Below are 20,734 nucleotides of genomic sequence, written 5' to 3' on the forward strand. Positions count from 1 at the left end.
ACTGCCCTCAAAATTTTGGGGGTTCCTCCCGTAAAACTTGGGGTCCTTCTCCAAAATTCTGGGTTTTCCTCAAAATTTTGCTCTTTTTTTCCTTAGATTTGGGGTTCTGAAATTTCTGAGGTCCCTCCTGCAAATTTTGGGGTTCTCACCCAATATTTTGGGGTTCCCCTCTGAAAATTTGAGGTCTCTCCTGCAAAATTGGGGGGTTTCCCTCAAAATTTGGGTATCCCCGCTAAAAATGTTGGGGTTCTCCTTAAAAATTTGGAGGGTTCTCCCCCCTGATTTGCTAGTTCTCCTCAAAATTTGGGGCTTCCCCTTAAATTTTGGGGTTCCCCCTCAAAATTTGGGGTCCCTCCAGAAAGTTTTGGGGTTTCTCCTAAAAAATTTGAGGGTTTTCCCCCAAATTTGGGCATTTTTCCTCAAAGATTGGGGATTTTTCCTCAAAATTTGGGGGGTTCCCTCAAATTTTGCGTTTTTTTCCTCAAAATTTGGGGCTTTTTCTTCAAAATATGGGGGGTTTCTTCAAAATTTTGGGTTTTCCTCAAAATTTTAGGGTTTTCCTCAAAATTTGTGGGTCCCCCTATAGTTTTGGGTTTTTTTTCTCCAAATCTGGGGTCCCCTTTTCTCGTTCCTCACCAGTTTTCTTGGGGGGGGACCCCAAAATCCCCTGGGGGACCCCAAAACCCCTCCCCCACCCCCCCTTTTATGTTTTTTTTTTGTTTTCTTCTTTTGTTTTTGTTTTATTTTTTAATTTCGGTCTATTTATGGGAGGGGGAGGGGGGTCCCCCCGCTTTCTGGGGGGGGGTCCCCTCTTTTTTGGGGGGGTCCCCCCTCTTTCTCGCCCCCCCCCCCCGGGATCTCTCCGTAGGCCGTAGCTGTCGCTCTTTTCCAGTCGTTCAATAAAGAGAAAAGTGGTTTTTTTAAGGTTTTTTAACTAAAAAGTGACTTTTTTCACCCCCCTCCAAACCCCCAAATCCCCCCCTGCCCCCCAAAAACAGGGCCAAACCAGTGGAAATGGGGGAAAAAAACAGTTTAGATCAGGGAAACCTGTAGGAAATTGGGGCTAAAGCAGGTCAAGGGGGGTTAAACCAGTTTGAACTGGGTCTAAACCAGTCTGAGGGGGGCTAAACTAGTTTAAAACGGGTTAAACCAGTTTGAACTGGGGCTAAGCTAGTTTGAGGGCGGCTAAACCAGTTTGAGGGGGCTTAAACGAGTTTGAAGGGGTTTAAACCAGTTTGGACTGGGGCTAAACCAATTTGAGAGGGTTTAAACCAGTTTGAAGGGAGATAAACCAGTTTGAAATGGAGTTAATACCATTACAATTGGGTGAAACCAGTTTAAATTGGGGTTAAACCAGTATAAATGGGGCTGAACTGGTTTGAGTGGTGTTAAACCAGTTTGAAAAGGGTGTAACCAGTATGAACTGGCACAATACCATTTGGGGGAGGGGTTGAAACCAGTTTAAATGAGGTGAAACCAGTATGAACTGGGATTAAACCAGTTTGAGGCACGCAAACCAGTTTTGGTGGGGTTAAACCAGTTTGAAACGGGCTTAAAACCAGTACAAATGGGATTAAACCAGTTTAAATGGGGTGAAACCAGTTTGAACGGGGTTGGACCAGTATAAACAGGGCCAAACCAGTTTGAGGGGGGGTTAAACCAATTTGGAATGGGGTTAAAACCCATATAAATTGTGTTAAACCAGTTTGAAAGGGGTGAAACCAGTAAGAACTGGGGCAAAAGCAGTTTAAAGGGGGCTAAACCAGTTTCAGTGGCATTAAACCGGTGTAAAATGGGCCGATCCAGTTTGATCGGTGGGGGTTTAAACCAGTTTAAAGGGGTAAAACCAGTATGAACTGGGGCCAAACCAGTTTGAGCGGGGTTAAACCAGTTTAAATGGGGCAAAACCTGTTTGATTGGGGTTAAACCAGTATAAACTGGAGTTAAACCAGCTTAAAGGGGTAAAACCGGTATGAACTGGGGCCAAACCAGTATGAATTGGGGTTAAACCAGTTTAAATGGGGCAAAATCAGTTTGATTGGGGTTAAACCAGTATAAACTGGAGTTAAACCAGCTTAAAGGGGTAAAACCAGTATGAACTGGGGCCGAACCAGTTTGATTGGGGTTAAACCAGTATAAACTGGAGTTAAACCAGCTTCAAGGGGTAAAACCAGTATCAACTGGGGCCAAACCAGTTTGACTGGGAGTTAGACCAGTGGAAATGGGGTCAAACCAGTATGGAGTGGGGTTATACCAGTTTAAATGGGGCCAAACCAGTCTGAGCGGGGGTTAAACCCTTTTAAGTGGGGCCAGACCAGTATGAATCGGGGTTAAACCAGTATAAACTGGGGTTAAACCAGTGTAAAAGGGCCCGAACCAGCACGAACTGGGACGGCGCCACAGCCCCGGGCCCCGCCCCTTCGGCGGGCCCCCCCGCTGCGATTGGCAGACGGGCGGCGCAATCCCGTCCCGCCCTCCGCGCGCCGCGCCCAGTCACCGCCCGCGCTGCCTCCGCGTTCCGCCCACCCAGCTCCGCCACCAATCAGCGCGCGTCAGGGAGAGCGCGCCGCGCATGCGCGCAGAACCAAGCCCCCTCCACACACGCTCCTCCTGGGGGCGGGGAAAGCGCCGGCACGCCCCCCAATCCCTATTGGTAGACCGGGAGGCGGCCGTCGCGGGTAGCCAATCGCCTTCAATCCCCGCCCCCGCCGGTGGATTGACAAGCCGGCTCCACCACTCCCCGCCTCTCCACCCCCTCCCGCGCTGCTGCGGGCTCCCCCCTTTTATTGGCCGCTCGTTTGACGGACGCTCCGCCGCACCAATCAGAAGGCCGGGTTGGTGACGAGGGGGCGGGGCCTCCCGCTCTCCCCCTCCGAGCGGCGCAGAGGGCGGCGCGGGCGCCATTTTGTGAGGAGCCCCCGAAGGCGGCGGCGGCGGCGGCGGGAGCGGAGCCGGGGCCGGAGCGGTGAGGGGGAAGGGGGCGGGGGGGGGAGGGGAGCGCTCAGTGAGGGGGGGGAGGGGCACGCTGTGGGGGGAGGGGGCCGTTTTGTGGCGGGAGGGAAGGAGGAGGAGGGGATAATGGCGGCGCAACCACCCCCCCACCCCACCTCCCCCACGGATCCTCCTCACGCCGTCAGGGAACGAGGCGGGAACATCGTGGGGAGGATGAGGACGGTGAGGGTGAGGCGGGGGTGGGGATGGGGGGAGGAAGATGAGGGAGGATTTGAAGGGGGGGGGGGCTGTTGGGGGGGGCGCCCCCTCACCCTTCTGAGGGGGGTGGGCGTGGTTTGGGGCGTGGTTTACGGGGTGGGCGTGGCCTGGGGGTGTTATTATGGGGGGGCTCGTTGTGCTTCTCTTCCAGGCTCCTCTCGGCAGCGGGGGTGTCTCCACACACGCGCACACACACCCCACCCCAGATTCGGGGGGTTGCTCCTCCCCCAACCCGTTTTGGGGGGGCTGGCCCCTCCCCCCACCCCTTGGGGGGGTGACATATCCTCTCCCCCCCCTTTTTAGGGGGGTAAAATCTCCGCGCCCCCCCCCCCATTATAGGGGGGGGGGGCGAAAAGGGGGAAATTCGCCTTTTCCACCTCGGTTTTGGGGCGAAAAGGGGGGAAAATGTCCTTTTCCTGGTGATTTTTCAGGTGAAAATGACCCAAACCCGCCTTTTTCCCGCCCCTTTTTTGGGGTCAAACCCGGGGAAATCGGGGTCAAAATAACGCGCGCGCACACACCCCGCCCCCCCCCCCCCCCCCCCGATGGATTTTTGGGGTGAAATTTGGGGGAAATTGAAAAATAATCCCCCTTTTCCACCTCGGTTTTGGGGGAAAAGCAGCAGGAATCACCTTTTCCACGTGGCCTCGGGTGGTTAAAATGGCACAAACCCCCTTTTTGGCCTCTTTTTGGCCTCTTTTTTGGGGGGAAAAACAGGGTAAATCCCCCCCCTCCCCATCCCTTTTTTGGGGCCAAACCAGGGAAATGCCCCTTTTCCGCCTCATTTTGGGGGCCAAAACTCGATCAATCCCCCTTTTTCACCTCACTTTTGGGACTAAAACTCTTGAAATCCCCGTTCTTTCACCTCATTTTTGGGCCCAGACTCCCCAAATCCCCCTTTTACGATTCAGTTTTGGGGCCAAAACTCTCTAAATCGCCCTTTTTTACCTCATTTCTGAGCCTAAAACTCCCCAAAGTCCCCCTTTTTTCCCTCAATTTTGGGCTCAGAGCTCCCTAAATCTCCATTTTTCGCCTCACTTCTGGGCTAAACCCCCAAATCCCCCTTTATCACCTCACTTTTGGGACTGAAACTCCTTAAACCTCCCTTTTTCACCTCATTTTGGGGACTGCAATTCCCTACATCCCCCTTTCCCACCTCAATTTAGGCCCAAAACACCCTAAATCTTCCTTTTTTCACCCAATTTTTTGGGACAAACCTCACTAAATGCCTCTTTTTTTACCTTGCTTTTGGGCCCAAGATGGTAAATCTCCATTTTCCACCTCACTTTCGGGCTAAAACTCCCCAAATCCCCCTTTTCCACCTCAATTTTGGGTCCAAAACTCTCTGAATCTCCATTTTCCACCTCAATTTTGGGCCCAAAACTCTCTGAATCTCCATTTTCCACCTCACTTTTGGGCTAAAACTCCCAAATCCCCCTTTTCCACCTCAATTTTGGGCCCAAAACTCTCTGAATCTCCATTTTCCGCCTCACTTTTGGGCTAAAACTCCCCAAATTCCTCGTTTTTCACCTCAGTTTTGGGCCCAAAACTATAAATCCCCATATTTTTACCTCATTTTTGGGGTAAAAGTGGAGGAAAAGACCACTTTTCCCACCTCAGTTTGGGGCCATGGATCCCTCCCCCACCTTCACATTTTGGGGCCGAACCCCCCAATTCCCCCCTTTTAGGCCTCTTGGGGGGGGGGGGTCAAAGGGGCTCCGGCCTCTCCCCTCACCGTCACTTTTGGGGTGAAACCCCCCCCTTTGGAGGGGGGCGGCCCCTCCCCCACCCCCCTTACCCCTCCCCCCCCCACTAAAACGGGGGGGTGCCACCCCTCCCCCCGCTGGGGGGGTGCCTCCCCCTCTGAGGGGGGTCCCCCCGAATGGGGGGGTGGGGGAGGGGTGGGGGGCGGGGCGGGGGAGGGGGGGGTCGCTCAACCTCTCCCCTTCTCCTTCCACAGGGCCCAGCGAGGCGCAGCCCCCCCGCGGCGGAGCCGGCCCCTCCCCCACCCCCGCCCCTCCCCCGCCCCTCCCCCCCCACCCGGCGCCGTTTTGGGGGCGAAGCCCCGCCCCCTTTCCCCCCTCCCCCACCCCCCCACCGACGGGGGGAGGGGCGCCGCTCTTGCGGGGGAGGGGGTGGGGCTGGGGGGGCGGGGGCAGGAAGCGAAGGGGGGGCGGGGCCTCGTTTTGGGGGCGACTCGTGGGGGAGGGGCATGAGGGGAGGGGGCGGGGCCCCCCTCCCCCCCCCCGCCCTAACCCCCCCCGCCCCCCCTCTTTTGTCTTTTCACAGCGCGATTTTTTTAGAGCCGGCGGCGACCGTAAGTGCCAAATTCTCCTTTTTTTCCCCCCAAAAAATCAATCTCTTAAAAAAAAAAGCCAAAACCACACAAAACGGAGAGCCCCTCCCCCCCCTTCGCCACGCCCCCCCTGCCACGCCACGCCCCCCACCCCCCCCCCGGGGCCCCCCACCGCCCCCTCCCCCCCCTCCCACCACCTTTTGAGGGGGGGGGTTTGGGGGTGTTTCGTTCACCCCTTTTCGCCCCTCCCCCCGGCAACACCCCTCCCCCACCCCCCGCCCCTCCCCCCGCCCCTCCCCCAACCCAACAGCCCCCCCCTCCCCCAATTACCAAAATCCACCCAAAATGCCCCGAATCGGGCGGGGGTTGGGCCGCCCTCTCCCCCACCCCACCCCCCGCTGGAATTTTCCGGGGTTTTGACTGTTTTTGATTGTTTTTAGTAAATTTTTCCCCCCCTCAAATTTTTTTTTTTAATTTTTTTTTTTAATTTTTTATTTTTAACTTTTTTATTTTTTTAAAAAACTTTTTAAACTTTTTTTTATTTTTTTTTTTTTTTTTAATTTTTTATTTTTTCCCCTCCCCCCACCCCCGGCTTCGGCCATTTTTTCGGGCCCGCCCCTCCCCCCCAAGCCCCTCCCCCTTCACCCCACCCCCACACGCCGCCGCCGACCCACGGACGCCCCTCCCCCCCCCCACCGGAGCGGCTCGAGCCCCCCCTCCCCCCCCCACGGTAAGAGAAGGGGGCGGGGCTTGGTGACAAGGGGGGCGGGGCTAGCGAGTCGGGTATGCTAATGAAGGGGCGGGGCTCATTAACCCCCCCCTCCCCCCAAAGGCAGGGTGGGGGGAAGCCCCTCAGTAATGCTAATTAAGGCATTATGCTAATTAAGGCGATATGCTAATGAGGGGCGCTAATTAAGGCACTACTAATGAGGGGTGCTAATTAAGGCGATATGCTAATGAGGGGCGCTAATTAAGGCACTACTAATGAGGGGTGCTAATTAAGGCGATATGCTAATGAGGGGCGCTAATTAATAAGCGATGCTAATGAGGGGTGGCCACATGGAGCAGCCCAAGATGGCGGGTGTGCCAATCAGGGCCCTTGTTACTAATTAGGGCCTCGTTAGGGCTAATGGGGGGGGCTGGGGTGGCGTTGATGAGGGGGAGGGGCTAATGAGGGGCGGTGCTAATTGAGGGCGGGGCTACTGATGCGTGGGGGGGGAGGGGACCCCCCAGTTTGGGGTCCCGGGAATTAATTGGGGGAGGGGGGGAGGGGAAGCAGCTCGTTAGGGCGGGGGGTAATGAGGGCGGGGGGCAGCGATTGGCTGCCGGGGGCCCCCCCAAAACCTCTCGGGGGAGGGGCGGGGGGGGCTTTAATGACCCCCCAGGGGGCCCCCCGTTAATGAGCGTCGCTAACGATGGCGGTCGCTAACGATGCCCAACCTGGAGGTTCTGGTTGGCCAACGAAGACCTTGAGTCACCCCAAAACCCAACAAGGGTCCCCCAAACCCCCTTGGAGCCCCCCAGAATTCTAGGGGGGGTCACTGATGACCCGAGGGCCCCCCATTAATGAACATCCATAATTATGATGGTCATTAACGATGATGGTCGTTAACGAGACCCAACGTGGAGGTTCTTGTTGGCCAACGAAGACCTTCAGGGTCCCCAAAACCCAAATAGGAGCCCCCAAACCCCTTGGGGACCCCCGGAATTCTATGTGGGGGGGTCATTAATGACCCGGGGGCCCCCCATTAATGAGCATCACTAACGATGACGGTCATTAACGATGATGGTCATTAATGAGACCCAATGTGGAGGTTCTTGTTGGCCAATGAAGACCTTGAGTCACCCCAAAACCCAATGAGGGTCCATGAAACCCCCTTGGGGCCCCCCAGAATTCTTGGGGGGGGGTCACTGATGACCCGGGGGTCCCCCATTAATGACCATCACTAACGATGATGGTCATTAACGAGGCCCAACATGGAGGTTCTGGTTGACCAACGAAGACCTTGGGGGTCCCCAAAACCCAATGAGGAGCCCCCAAACCCCCTTGGGGCCCCCCCAAATATTGGGGGGGGGGGTGGGGTGTCACTGATGACCCGAGGGCCCCCCATTCACGAGCGCCGCCCCGCCCCCCCGCGTTGGAGGGGTGTCAGGGTGGGGTGGGGTGGTCATCCCTCCCCCCCCCACCCCCCACCCAAATCAATCCGTGCCCCTCCCCCCCCCCTCCCCCCCCACCAGGCGCCCACCCCTCCCCCCGCCATGGCCAGCAACGTGACGAACAAGACGGACCCGCGCTCGATGAACTCGCGGGTCTTCATCGGGAACCTCAACACGCTGGTGGTGAAGAAGAGCGACGTGGAGGCCATTTTCTCCAAGTACGGCAAAATCGTCGGCTGCTCCGTCCACAAGGGCTTCGCCTTCGTCCAGTACGTCAACGAGCGCAACGCCCGGGCGGCCGTGGCCGGCGAGGACGGGCGCATGATCGCCGGGCAGGTCCTGGGTGAGTCCTTCCTCCCCCGACGCCGCCTCCTCATCCTCCTCCTCATCCTCCTCCGGGCCGGGGCCGGCGGGGGCCTTCGCAGGGGTCTCGGGGGGGGGGCTCGTGGGCCTGTGAGGCGGCCCCGTAGAGGTTGAGGTGGCCCCAGGGACCTTTGAGGTGGCCCCATGGGCCATTGAGGTGGCCCCGTAGAGGTTGAGGTGGTCTTGGAGGTCTTGAAGTTGCCTCGTGGGCCTCCAGAGGGGTCTTGGAGGCCTTGAGGTGGCCCCGTGGGCCATTGAAGTGGCCCCGTAGAGGTTGAGGTGGCCCCGTAGAGGTTGAGGTGGCCCCGTAGAGGTTGAGGTGGCCCCATGGGCCTTTGAGGTGGCCCCATAGAGGTTGAGGTGGCCCCATGGGCCTTTGAGGTGGCCCCATGGGCCGTTGAGGTGGCCCCGTAGAGGTTGAGGTGGTCTTGGAGGTCTTGAAGTTGCCTCGTGGGCCTCCAGAGGGGTCTTGGAGGCCTTGAGGTGGCCCCATGGGCCTTTGAGGTGGCCCCATAGAGGTTGAGGTGGCCCCATGGGCCGTTGAGGTGGCCCTGTAGAGGTTGAGGTGCTATGGGAGGTCTTGAGGTGGCCCCAGGGATCTTTGGGGTGGCCCCGTAGAGGCTGTGGGGCTCTGGGAGGCCTCGAGGTGGCCGCAGGGACCTTGAGGGCCTCTCGTGGATCCCCAAGTGGCCCCACAGAGCCCAGGGAGCCCCCGTGGGTCAGGGCGTGGCCCCACGGATCCCCCGGCTGCCCCCCAGGGTGCCCCAGCCCAACAGCCCTGCCGGCCCCACAGACACCCCCTAAAGCCCCTCCCAGCACCCCAAAGCCCCTCCCAGCCCCACAGATCCCCCCAAAGCCCCTCCCAGCCCCACAGATCTCCCCTCAAAGCCCCTCGCAGCCCCACAGATACCCCCCCAAAACCGCCCCAAAGCCCCCCCAAGCCCCTCCCAGCCCCACAGATACCCCCCAAAGCCCTCCTAGCCCCACAGATCTCCCCTCAAAGCCCCTCCCAGCCCCACGGATCTCCCCCGAAAGCCCCTCCCAGCCCCACGGATCTCCCCCAAAGCCCCTCCCAGCCCCACAGATCTCCCCCAAAGCCCCTCCCAGCCCCACAGATCATCCCCAAAGCCCCTCCCAGCCCCACAGATCCCCCCCTAAACCCCCTCCCAGCCCCACAGATCCCCCCCTAAACCCCCTCCCAGCCCCACAGCTTCCCCCCAAAGCCCCTCTCAGCCCCACAGATCCCCCCCAAAACCCCCCCCAACCCCCTCCCAACCCCACATTTTCCCCCCCCCCACCCCGCCCCGCCCCCTCTCTGAGCCGGCCGCCCCCTCCCCCCCCGGCGCCCCGCCCCGCGCCCCGCCCCCGCTCTCGCCCCGCAGACATCAACCTGGCGGCCGAGCCCAAGGTGAACCGCGGCAAGGCGGGGGTGAAGCGCTCGGCGGCCGAGATGTACGGGTCAGTAGCTGCCCCCCCTTCTCCGTCCCCCCTCGTCAGGTCGGGACCCGCTTGGGTTATTTTCTTCTTCTTTTTCCCCCCCCCCAAAAAAAAACCTTTTAAAAAACCCCCCAAAAAAAGGAGCCGGGAAAACCTTGGGCCCCTTGGTGGGGGGAGGGGCAGCGCCACGCCCTCACACCCCCACCCCCCCCCCCCCCCTTCAGATCCTCCTTCGACCTGGATTACGACTTCCAGCGCGATTATTACGACAGGTAAAGGCGTGGCCCCGCCCTGCCCCCTCCCCTTCCCTCCAGCGGGGGCGTGGCCGCCTCTAGCCCCGCCCCCCGCCCCTCCCCCCCCCGCAGGATGTACAGCTACCCCGCCCGCGTCCCCCCGCCCCCCCCCCATTGCCCGCGCCGTCGTCCCCTCCAAGCGCCAGCGGGTCTCGGGCAACACGTCGCGCCGGGGCAAGAGCGGCTTCAACTCCAAGAGCGGCCAACGGGGCTCCTCCTCCAAATCGGGCAAGTGTACGTCATCGCGGGGGGGCGGGGCCGGGGCGGGGCCGGGGCGGGGCCTCCCCGGGCCAATAACGCGCCTCCGCAGTGAAAGGCGACGACCTGCAGACGATCAAGAAGGAGCTGAGTCAGATCAAGCAGAAGGTGGACGCGCTGCTGGAGAGCCTGGAGCGCATCGACAAGGAGCAGAGTAAGGGGCGGGGCCGGGGCGGGGCCGGGGCGGGGCCGGGGCAGCCTTCGGCCCCACCCTCGCTCCACCCCTTCCCTTCCTCTCGGAGCAGAAGAGGAGGAGGAGCCGGGGCGGCAGCGCAAGGGGGGAGGGGGAAGGCGTGGCCTGGGTGGGGCCGGGTGGGGTCAGGCGGGGCGGGGTGTCCTTTGGCCCTGCCCTCACCCCACCCCTCCCCCTCACAGCAGGAGGAGGCGGAGCGGCAGCGTGGGGTGGGGGTGGAGCTGGGGCGTGGCCTGGGGGGGTGGGCGGGGCAGGGTGTGGCCACATGGGGCGGGGTGTCCTTCAGCCCCGCCCCTCCCCAGAGCAGAAGGGGGAGGAGCGGGGCAGCAGTGCAGGGAGGAAGGGGGTGGGGCTGGGCGGGGTGGGGCGCCCTTCGGCCCCGCCCTCACCCCGCCCCACTGCTCCCCTCCCCCCCCCAGAGCAGAAGAGCGAGAAGGCGGAGGAGGAGCAGGGCGGCAGCGCGGGGAAGAAGGAGGAGGGCGGGGGCGGGGCCAAGGCGGAGGCGGGCGGGGACGACTCGGCCGAGGAGGGCGACCTGTTGGACGACGAGGAGGCCGAGGAGCGGGGGGACGACCAGGTGAGGGGCGGGACCTGTGGGGCGGGACCCATGGAATCCGTGGGTCAGCCCTGTGAAAGCGTGGGGGGGGGGGGAGGCCCCATGGACTGTCTGTGCTCAGCCCCGTAGAATCTGTAGGGCAGCCCCATAGAGTGCACAGCCTCAACCAAATCTATAGGCCACCCACCCACCCCCCACCGATACAGGGCCAGCCCCGCCCAGTCTATGGGGTGGCCCCACATAATCTACAGGATCAGCCCCACGAGGCTACAGGGCCAGCCCCATACAATCCGTGGGGCGGCCCCATGGAATCTGTGGGGACAGACCTAGAGAGTCTGCAGTCGGCTGCGCTGGATCTGTAGGGCACCCCACTGGCTACAGGGCCAGCCCCACCGGATCTATGGGGCAGCCCCACCAAGCCTGTAGGGTGCCCTGATGAAGCGGTGGGGCAGCCCCAGCGGCTCTGTGGGGCGGCCCCCACGGAAGGTGCATGACAGCCCCACCAAAGCTGCACGGCGCCCTCTGCAATCTGTGGGGCAGCCCAGCTGAATCTATGGGGCCAGCACCACAATCTGTGGGGCAGCTTTGTAAAACATGGGGGAAGACTTAGGGAAGCTATGGGGCAGCCCCGTTGGATTTATGGGAGTAGGCCCTCAAAATCTATGGGGCAGCCCCATGGAATCTATGGGGCAGCCCAGTTGGACCTGTGGGGCTGCCCCGCCCCTCACCCTGCCCCGCCCGCAGCTCGAGTCCATCAAGGGTGACGAGAAGGAGGCGGAGGAGGGCGAGGACGACCGCGACAGCGCCAACGGCGAGGACGACTCCTAAACCCCTCCCCCGCCCCGAAACTGAGCCGGGACCCCCCGAAACCGCGCCCCCCCCCGCCCCTCCCCCCCCGCCGTGTTCGTGGTGTCGTGCCCCCTCCCCCCACCCCCCCTCCCCCCGCCCGTAGTTCGGCTTCGCCCCTCCCCCACCCACCCCCCAACATTCGCCCCTCCCCCCCCCCCTTTTAATTTTGATACCTCGTTACGACTTGACGATTAAAGGACGGATGGTTTGTAGCCGGTTGGCCCCGCCCCCTTTTGTGACCCATAGCACCCCACAGCACTGCTCTGCTCCCGTGGGGCACTAGAGCCTGTTTGCAGCCCCATAGGCTCCGTCTGGCCCCCTCCCCCGCCCTGTGAGCCGCTGGGGGGCGGGGCGAGGGAGGAGCCGTTGGGGGGGGGTGGGGCGAGGGAGGAGCCGTTGGGGGGGTGGGGCGAGGGAGGAGCCGTTGGGGGGGGTGGGGCGAGGGAGGAGCCGTTGGGGGGTGGGGCGAGGGAGGAGCCGTTGGGGGGCGGTGCCCAGGCCATTACCCACCATGCACTGCGGCAGCGGCTGCTGGCTGGGGGGGGCCCTTTGGGGCTCCCCTTCCCCCACCTTCACCTGCATCTACCTGTGAGTCGGGGGCTCCCCTCCCCCACCCCAACCCCTCCCACACACACACACCCCCCCCGGGGGGGGGGAGGGGAACCCCAAAACCCCCCCCATTTTACCCCTCCTCCCCCCCCCCCCAGGTACCCCCCAACTGTCGGGTTTTACCCCACCGTGGGAGGGGGATGGGCAGCCGCGTGGCCGCCCCTCCCCCTCCAGCCCCTCCCCCCGCTCTCGGCGGTTCTGGGGGAGTACGAGGCCATCATGGCCGCCCTGGCCCCACCCGCGGAGGAGGAGGAGGAGGAAGACGGGCCCTCCCCGGACCCCCTGGACGGGCTCTGGGACCCCCAAGTCGTGCGGCAGGTGGGGGAGGGGCAGCTGTGCCCCATAGTGGGGGAGGGGCTGCAGGCGGCCGGGGCCCACCCCCCCAACGGTGACGCCCACATCCCACCCCATACCAGGCCGAAGCCACACTCTCCCCCCGCTTCATGGCCGCCCTCCTCGCGCCGGGGCCCCCCCGCGACCCCCAGGAGCTGGCGGCCATCTTGGAGGAGGAGGAAGAGGAGGAGGAAGGCTTGTGGGGGGCGTCCACACCCAAGATGGCTGCCGCCACACCCAAGATGGCTGCCGCAGCCTCTGACCCGCCCGAGATGGTGGCCGCCGCACCAGAAATCCCGCCCCCTCTCAAGATGGCCACCGCACCCCCGCCCCCACCCCCGCGGAGGCAGAGCAGCGCCGCAGCCGCCAATGGCGGGGTGGGGCGGGGCCCTTGACACACGCGGCCAATCAGCAGGCTTTATTCCCACCGGGCCCCGGCGTTACTGGGGGCGTCGGGCGGGGCATGGGGTGGGGGCGTGGCCGCGGGGGCGGGGTCGTTGCGCAGCGCCAGGCGGGCGGGGGCCAGGGCGGGGCCGGGCGGGCGGCGCCCGTTGACGACGAGCGACAGCGGCGACGAGACGCGGATGCCCAGGAAGGAGAAGGTCTGGGGGAGGGGAGCGCGGCCCGTTAGAGCCCCGCCCCCCGGCCCCGCCCCCGGCTCCGCCCCCCGCCCTCCCAGTACATCCCAGTTCCCTCCCAGTACATCCCCCCCCCCCCGCTCACCTTGCCCTGATGCGCCACGTGGTGCTGCCGCAGGATTGGCTCGGGCAGGGCCAGGGCGTCGCCCACCAGCACCCCCCAATCGGGCGCCGCGTTGTACACGGTCACGGCCGCCACCGCCCCCCGCCCCGTCGGCCACGCCCACTGTGCTGGGGGGGGGGTGGGGAGGGGGGGGCGTCAGCGCGGGGCCGCCCCGCCCCCACCCCCCGGGCGGGGGGAGGGGCGACACGGGGGGGGGGGGGGGGCTGGGGAGGGGTGACACGGGGTGGGGGAGGGGCTGGGGAGGGGGTGACACGGGGGGAGGGGCCATGTTTGGGGCTGGGGAGGGGGGTGTTGGGTGGGGGAGGGGCAGCACGAGGCGGGGGAGGGGCGACCCAGGGAAACATCACAGGGCAGGGGGAGGGGCCATATTTGGGGCCGTTTGGGCGGGGTTTGGGGCTCGGGTGGGGAGAGGGCGACATGGGGGGGAGGGGTGACGTGGGGTGGGGGAGGGGCCGTGTTTGGGGCCGTGTGGGTGGGATCGGGGGGCGGGGTGGGGGAGGGGCGGCCCGAGGGTGGGGGAGGGGCCGCGTTCGGGGCCGTTTGGGCGGGGTTTGGGGGCGGGGCGGGGGAGGGGGCGGGGCGGGGGCGGGGTGTCACTGACTAGGGCACGCCCCCCCTCGGGGGTGAGGCTGAAGATGACGCGGGCCAGCAGGGCGCGGCGGGGGTTGGGCCCCGGGCGCAGGGCGGCGAGGGGGGAGGGGCGCGGCCCCCCCGGCCCCCCCAGGGGGCCCAGCAGCGAGGGGGGGAGGGGCCCCTGCAGCCCCCGGCGGCGCTTCCCGCGCAGCTTCCCCTGGGGGGGGAGGGGCGGGGGAGGGGGATGGGCCCCTGGAGCCACACAAGTTCCAGCCCCCCAAGTCCCAGCCCCCCCCCCCAAGTTCCCCCCTGCCCCCCAAGTCACTCCCCCGCCCCCCAAGTCACCCCCCGCCCTCCAAATTCCCCCCTGCCCCACAAGTCACTCCCCCACCCCACAAATTCCCCCCTGCCCCACAAGTCACCCCCCGACCCCCAAGTTCCCCCCAGTCCCCCAAGTTCCAGCCCCCCAAGTTCCCCCCCCGGCCCCCAAATCCCAGCCCCCCCAAGTCACCCCCAGCCCCCCAACCAAGCTCCCCCCACCCCCCCGCGTTTCCCCCCACCGAGGCCCCGCCCCCCCTGGCTGCCTCACCCGATTGGCCAGCAGAGCGCAGAGGCGGCCCAGGAAGTCGAGCAGGTGGGCGTGGCGCCGCCGAGGCTCCTCCCACCGCGGGGCAAGGGCCGACGCCCGGCCCAGCCCCTCCAGCGCCGCCCCGAAGCGCTCCTCGTACTGCAGCAGCTGCGCCCGCGCCCCATTGGCTGCCGCACGTGGGGGGGCGGGGCCTGCCTGCGCCACACCCCGGCCCCGCCCCCCGCCCCGCGGCCCCGCCCACGCCCACTCAACGCACCACCCCCACCCCCACCCCGGCACAGGGCTGGGGCCCCGCCCCTCCCAGCGCTAAGCCCCGCCCCCGCGGCAGGCCCCGCCCCCTCCCCGGCGCCCCATTGGCCGACTCACGGTGGCGCGGTTCAGGTGCAGGTCGGGGTTATTGGCCGCCTCCGGGTCCACCCGCTCCTATGGGGAGCAGGGATTGGCTGGGGGCAGCCACGCCCCCGCCCCAGGGCCCCGCCCCACAGCCACACCCTGCCCCACAGAGCGCCCTGCCCCACAGAGCCCCCCACTCCATAAATCTGCCCCCAGAGACCCCCAGCCCCACCCCAGCCCCATAGACCCCCTTGGCCCCACCCGCAGCCCTGCCCCGGTCCCGCCCCATCCCCGCCATCAGCCCCATTGCTCCCCCCCCAGCCCCATAGCTGCCCCGGCCCCGCCCCGGCCCCGCCCCGGCCCCGCCCCATACCGCCTGTGCGTAGGCCCCCAGGGCGCGGCGGGCGTGGTCGGGGCTCTGCCCCCCCGCGAAGAACAGCGACACGTAGGCGTTGCCCAGCACGTCTGGGGGGGGAGGGGCGGCCTCAGCCCCACGGCCCCGCCCCCCAAGTGCCCCGCCCCCTGCCCCATAGCATCCCCCCACAGCCCCACAGCGACCGCCCCCAGGCACATAGAGCCCTTCCAGCCCCCCCCCAGACCCCCCCATATCCCACCCCCCAGAGCCCCCAAACCCCCCCCAAACCCCCCATATCCCCCCCCAGAGCCCCCAGACCCCCCATATCCCCCCCAGACCCCCCATATCCCCCCCCAGAGCCCCCTATATCCCCCCCAGACCCCCCCAAACCCCCCCCAGACCCCCCATTTCCCCCCAGACCCCCCATATCCCTCCCAGACCCCCCATATCCCCCCCAGACCCCCCCATATCCCCCCCAGAGCCCCCCAAATACCCCCAGACCCCCCCAAATACCCCCAGACCCCCCCAAATACCCCCCAAACCCCCCATATCCCCCCAGACCCCCCCATATCCCCCCCCAGAGCCCCCAAGCCCCCCCATATCCCCCCAGACCCCCCCATATCCCCCCAGACCCCCCCATATCCCCCCCAGAGCCCCCAAATCCCCCCCAGACCCCCCCATATCCCCCCCAAAGCCCCCCGCCCCCCCCGCGCCCCCCACTCACACCAGGAGCGCCCGTCGGCGGGGGCGCAGCGCACGGCGGCCTCGGCCTGGGCCAGGCTCTGGCGCAGGGACCCCCCCGCGCCCCCCCCCGCGCCGCCCCCCGCCCGCAGCGCCATGGAGAGCAGCCGCCGCGCCTCCGCGTCCTCCCCCTGCGGCACAGCGGCCCTCAGAGACCCCCGGGACCCCCAGAGATCCCCCACACCCCCCCGGAGCCCCCCCGGACCCCCAGAGACCCCCCGGAGCCCCCCCACATCCCTCAGAGCCCCCAAACCGCCCTCAGACCCCTCCCAAGACCCCCCCCAGGCCCAAGACCACCCTGAGTCCCCCCAGAGCACCCCCAAATCCCTGAGACCCCCCCCAAGACCCCTCTGAGACCCCCCCAGCTCCCCCAACCACCCTCAGACCCCTCAGGAGTCCCAGAGACCCCTCCAGGCCCCCAGAGCCCTGAGACCCCCTGAGACCCCCCAACTCCCCCCCAAATCCCCCCATTACCCCCCCAGACCCCCTTTAACACCCCAACTCCCCCCGTTACCCCCCCAAATCCCCCTTTAACCCCCCAAATCGCCCTTTAACCCCCAAACACTCCCCAAACACCCCCTTTAACCCCCCAGGCACCCAGAGACCCTCCCTTTAACCCCCCAACTCCCCCCCAAATCCCCCTTTAACCCCCCAAATCGCCCTTTAACCCCCCAAATCCCCCCCAAACACCCCCTTTAACCCCCCAGACACCCAGAGACCCCCCCTTTAACCCCCCAACTCCCCCCCAAATCCCCCTTTAACCCCCCAAATCGCCCTTTAACCCCCCAAATCCCCCCCAAACACCCCCTTTAACCCCCAGACACCCAGAGACCCCCCCTTTAACCCCCCAACTCCCCCCCAAATCCCCCTTTAACCCCCCAAATCCCCCCGTTACCCCCCCCAGACCCCCTTTAACCCCCCAACTCCCCCCCAAATCCCACCATTACGCCCCCCCGCCCCCCCCCACCCCACTCACATGGGCCAGGGCCCCCGCGAAGCAGGCTCGGGCCCCCGCCAGGTCGCCCCTCCCCCAGCGGGCCTCCCCCAGGCGGGTCCAGGCCACCCCCAGCCCCGGCTCCAGCTTCACGGCACGGCTCAGGCTCTGCTCAGCGCGGGGGGCTCCGGCGGCGCAGACCCCCAGCGCCCGCGCCCGCAGCACCAGCGCCCGGCCCCGCGCCTGCGGGGAGACTGCGCGCGCCGCTGGGGGGGGCCCCACGGCGCTGGGGGGCTGCCCCATGCCCCTGTGGGGTCCCTCACGCCCCTATGGGGTCCTTCACGCCCCTGGGGGGTCCCTCACGTCCCTGTGGGGTCCCTCACGCCCCTGGGGGGTCCCTCACGCCCCTGGGGGGTCCCCTCACGCCCCTGTGGGGGTCCCTCACGCCCCTGGGGGGTCCCTCACGCCCCTGTGGGGGTCCCTCACGTCCCTGTGGGGGTCCCTCACACCCCTATGGGGTCCCTCACGTCCCTATTGGGGTCCCTCACGCCCCTGGGGGGTCCCTCACGTCCCTGTGGGGGTCCCTCATGCCCCTGGGGGGTCCCTCACGTCCCTATGGGGGTCCCTCACGCCCCTATGGGGTCCCTCACGTCCCTGTGGGGGTCCCTCACACCCCTATGGGGTCCCTCACGTCCCTATTGGGGTCCCTCACGCCCCTGGGGGGTCCCTCACGTCCCTGTGGGGGTCTCTCACGTCCCTGTGGGGGTCCCTCACGCCCCTATGGGGTCCCTCACGTCCCTGTGGGGGTCCCTCACACCCCTATGGGGTCCCCCACGTCCCTATTGGGGTCCCTCACGCCCCTGGGGGGTCCCTCACGTCCCTGTGGGGGTCCCTCACGTCCCTATGGGGGTCCCTCACGTCCCTATTGGGGTCCCTCACGCCCCTGGGGGGTCCCTCACGTCCCTGTGGGGGTCCCTCACGCCCCTGGGGGGTCCCTCACGCCCCTATGGGGGTCCCTCACGTCCCTGTGGGGTCCCTCACGTCCCTGTGGGGGTCCCTCACGCCCCTGGGGGGTCCCTCACATCCCTGTGGGCCCGCCCCTGTGGGCCCACCCTATAGATCCGCCCCATAGAGCCCGCCCCATACCGTGCACGGCCTCCATCAGCTGCAGCGTCCGCTCCATCTCTGCCACCAGGTCATCAGGGTCAGCCGTGGGGCAGCCGTGGGCATCTGTGGGGCAGGCGGGGTCATCTGTGGGGCAGCCGGGGACATCCGTGGGGCAGGCGGGGGCGTCCGTGGGGCAGGCGGGGTCATCTGTGGGGCTCTGACCCCCGGCGCTATGGGGCAGGCGGGCGCGGAAGCGATACAGCTCCTCCACCAGCTCCTGGGGTGGGGGACACAAAGTGAGGGGGGGCCCCACATCTCCCCACATCACCCCCCCCATAAAGGGGACCCGGGGGTTCCGGCCCCACATCGCCCCCCCCAGAAGGGGACCCGGGGGTCCCAGCCCCACATAACCCCCCCCAAAAGGGGTCCCAGCCCCACATAACCCCCCCCCAAAAAGGGACCCGGTGGTCCCGGCCCCACATAACCCCCCCTCAAAAGGGGACCCGGGGTTCCCGGCCCCACATCGCCCCCCCCCCCAAAAAGGGGACCCGGGGGTCTCGGCCCCACATAACCCCCCCTCAAAAGGGGACCCGGGGGTCTCGGCCCCACATAAGCCCCCCCCAAAAGGGGACCCGGCCCCATATCGCCCCCCCCCCCCAAAAGGGGACCCGGTGGTCCGGGCCCCACATAACCCCCCCTCAAAAGGGGAACCGGGGTTCCCGGCCCCACATAAGCCCCCCCCAAAAGGGGACCCGGGGGTCCCGGCCCCACCTCCAGCCTCCTCAGCGCCGCCTCGTCCCCGTCCCCATCCCCGTCCCCCGCCTCGGGCTCCGCCGCCGCCGCCTCCTTCTCCTCCACCGGCGCCGCCATGACAGCGCCGGCCCCGCCCCTTCCGCCCGTGACGTGTCCCGGCAGGCGGACGTGACGCATGCGCAGAAGCGCCCCGGGCCACACTCAAGATGGCGGCCGGGTGGAACGTTGCCGCAGCCACGCTCAAGATGGCGGCCGCGGCCAAGATGGCGCCTGCGCGCGGCGGCTGAGGGGGAGCCGGTTCCCGCCCCCCCGCCAAGAACTTGTCCTTTATTTCACCTTTTTTTAAACTTTTTCCCCTTTTATTCTGCATTTTCTAAACCCGTTTTTCCTCTATTCCCTCCTTTTTACCCCTTTCTCCCTTTATTCCCTTTAACTCTTCCCCCCTCTTTATTCCCCGATTTTAACCCCTTTTCAAACTCAATTTTATTTCAGATCTTAAACTTTGCCCCTTTTTAAGCTTTTCTCCCTTATTCCATTTTTAAACCTTTTTTAACTCCTTTTCCCCTTTATCCGCCCCTTTTTAACCTCATTTTCCCCTTTATTCCCTCATTTTTAAACCCCTTTTCCAACTGTTTTAACTTTTTTCCCCTTTTTAAACCCCCTCCCCCTTCATTCCAGTTTTTAAATTACTTTTCCCTTTATTCCCCATTTTTAACGCTTTCCCCCCTTTATTCCCCATCTTTAAACCTTTATTCCTGTTTCTTAAAAGATTTTTTCTTTTTATTCCCCATTTTTAACCCCTTTTTCTATTTTTCCCCTCACATTTAATCGCTTTTAATCTTCCCTCCTTTTCGACATTTTATTTCACCCCTTTCCCCCACTTTTAGCACTATTTTCTGTCACTCACCTGGTTTTATTCCCCTAAACCCACCTTTTTCTAATTAAACGTTTTATCTTTCGTTATAATTAAGCATAACTTTAATTATTTGAAGCCCTTTTTTACCCCTTAAACCCCTTTTTCTTATTGTTTTCAACCTCTCGCTCCCTCCTTCCCCAAACCCGGTCAGAAAATGTGAGAAAAATGTTTTTAAAAAACTCTTCATTTTCCCCCACGGACAGATTAAAATAAAGCCAATAATAAACCGATACAAGTTTTAAGAAATAAATCCCTAATTTAACCAATTAAACGGTTAAAATCGGGGGTTCCGGCATGAGGTCCTCCAAGGCCACCCCCCCATTGTAATAAAATTACACTAAATTATAAACAAACGCATAAATTAAACACTTGGAAGCGCAGAAAGCTGGAAATTAAACATTTATAAGGGTGAGAAAAGACAAATTAAACGTTTACAAGCGTATAAAGAGAAATTTAAAACACTTAGAAGAGCAGCCCGGCTCCGTCGCCCGCTTCTTCCCGAGGGGAAAAACGACTGAAAAACTGCAGAAAAAGAGACAAAAACGGAAAAAAAGAGACATTTTAAAATATTGCCTTAATTAAATATTAAAATTACGTTAGTTTAGGATTAAGATTACGTATATTAAAGGATAGAACAAGTGTGTTTAGAAGGGGCGCGGAGGGAGCACGTGGTGAGAGGGAGGAAGGGGCAAAACTGAGGTAAAAAAACCCCAAATTACCATTAAAAAAGCCAAAAAGCAACTTATAACAACGTAAATGACCTTTTTTAAATGATCAAATAAATAAAAACTTAAAACTAAAGGCTTTTATTAACCCGGGCGGGCGGTGCCCGCCGCCGGCCCCGCCTGAGGGGACCCTCCCGGGGACCCCCGGAGCCCTTTGTCCGACCCCCCAAAATCCGGAGGAGCCACGAACCGCGTCCCTCCCCCGGGCGAAGAAGGAGCCGGAGGCGCTGCTCTGCGACACCGCTAAAACCCCGCTCGCCCTCGGCTGGCGGCGGCGGGGGGAACGCGGGTCGGGGAACGATCGGGGAACGGCCGCTTCCCGCCCACGCCAACCCCCCTCACCCCTCCGACGCGCTCCCGCCGCCGTCCCGCCGCCGACTGACCCGCTTCCG

The 20,734-nt window shown here is 63.9% G+C and overlaps 3 protein-coding genes and 2 long non-coding RNA genes across 5 annotated transcripts; 3 read left to right on the top strand and 2 right to left on the bottom strand.

Moving 5' to 3' along the window:
• The first annotated feature begins 2,849 nt into the window (after positions 1-2,849).
• On the top strand, positions 2,850-11,824 carry HNRNPC (heterogeneous nuclear ribonucleoprotein C). Its single transcript, XM_064475486.1, is given in 10 exon segments — positions 2,850-2,965; positions 5,500-5,527; positions 7,745-8,006; positions 9,409-9,484; positions 9,688-9,735; positions 9,829-9,865; positions 9,867-9,990; positions 10,067-10,168; positions 10,627-10,784; positions 11,508-11,824. Coding segments are annotated over 8 exon segments (870 nt in total). The 5' UTR covers positions 2,850-2,965; positions 5,500-5,527; positions 7,745-7,765; the 3' UTR covers positions 11,592-11,824.
• On the bottom strand, positions 4,307-4,817 carry LOC135318312 (uncharacterized). Its single transcript, XR_010376584.1, has 3 exons — positions 4,657-4,817; positions 4,575-4,616; positions 4,307-4,491 (listed from the first exon to the last, which is right to left on the bottom strand). It is a non-coding gene; the product is annotated as an uncharacterized LOC135318312 (long non-coding RNA).
• Positions 8,015-9,298, top strand: LOC135318311 (uncharacterized). Its single transcript, XR_010376583.1, has 3 exons — positions 8,015-8,264; positions 8,326-8,571; positions 8,612-9,298. It is a non-coding gene; the product is annotated as an uncharacterized LOC135318311 (long non-coding RNA).
• A 212-nt stretch (positions 11,825-12,036) lies between the features above and the next one.
• LOC135318310 (NUT family member 2G-like) lies at positions 12,037-12,981 on the top strand. The gene is made up of 2 exons (XM_064475487.1): positions 12,037-12,539; positions 12,638-12,981. Exons 1-2 carry the CDS (start codon positions 12,441-12,443, stop codon positions 12,947-12,949), a joined length of 411 nt encoding a protein of 136 aa, XP_064331557.1. The 5' UTR covers positions 12,037-12,440; the 3' UTR covers positions 12,950-12,981.
• TTC5 (tetratricopeptide repeat domain 5) lies at positions 12,959-19,077 on the bottom strand. The gene is given in 11 exon segments (XM_064475484.1): positions 12,959-13,158; positions 13,278-13,391; positions 13,393-13,418; positions 13,914-14,106; positions 14,479-14,625; positions 14,845-14,901; positions 15,185-15,276; positions 15,891-16,038; positions 16,884-17,095; positions 17,988-18,225; positions 18,720-19,077. Coding segments are annotated over 11 exon segments (1,572 nt in total). The 5' UTR covers positions 18,879-19,077; the 3' UTR covers positions 12,959-12,972.
• Between the last annotated feature and the right edge of the window lie 1,657 nt (positions 19,078-20,734).

Source organism: Phalacrocorax carbo, chromosome 29 (genome assembly GCF_963921805.1).
Source record: "Phalacrocorax carbo chromosome 29, bPhaCar2.1, whole genome shotgun sequence".
NCBI classification, from domain to species: Eukaryota; Metazoa; Chordata; class Aves; order Suliformes; family Phalacrocoracidae; genus Phalacrocorax; species Phalacrocorax carbo.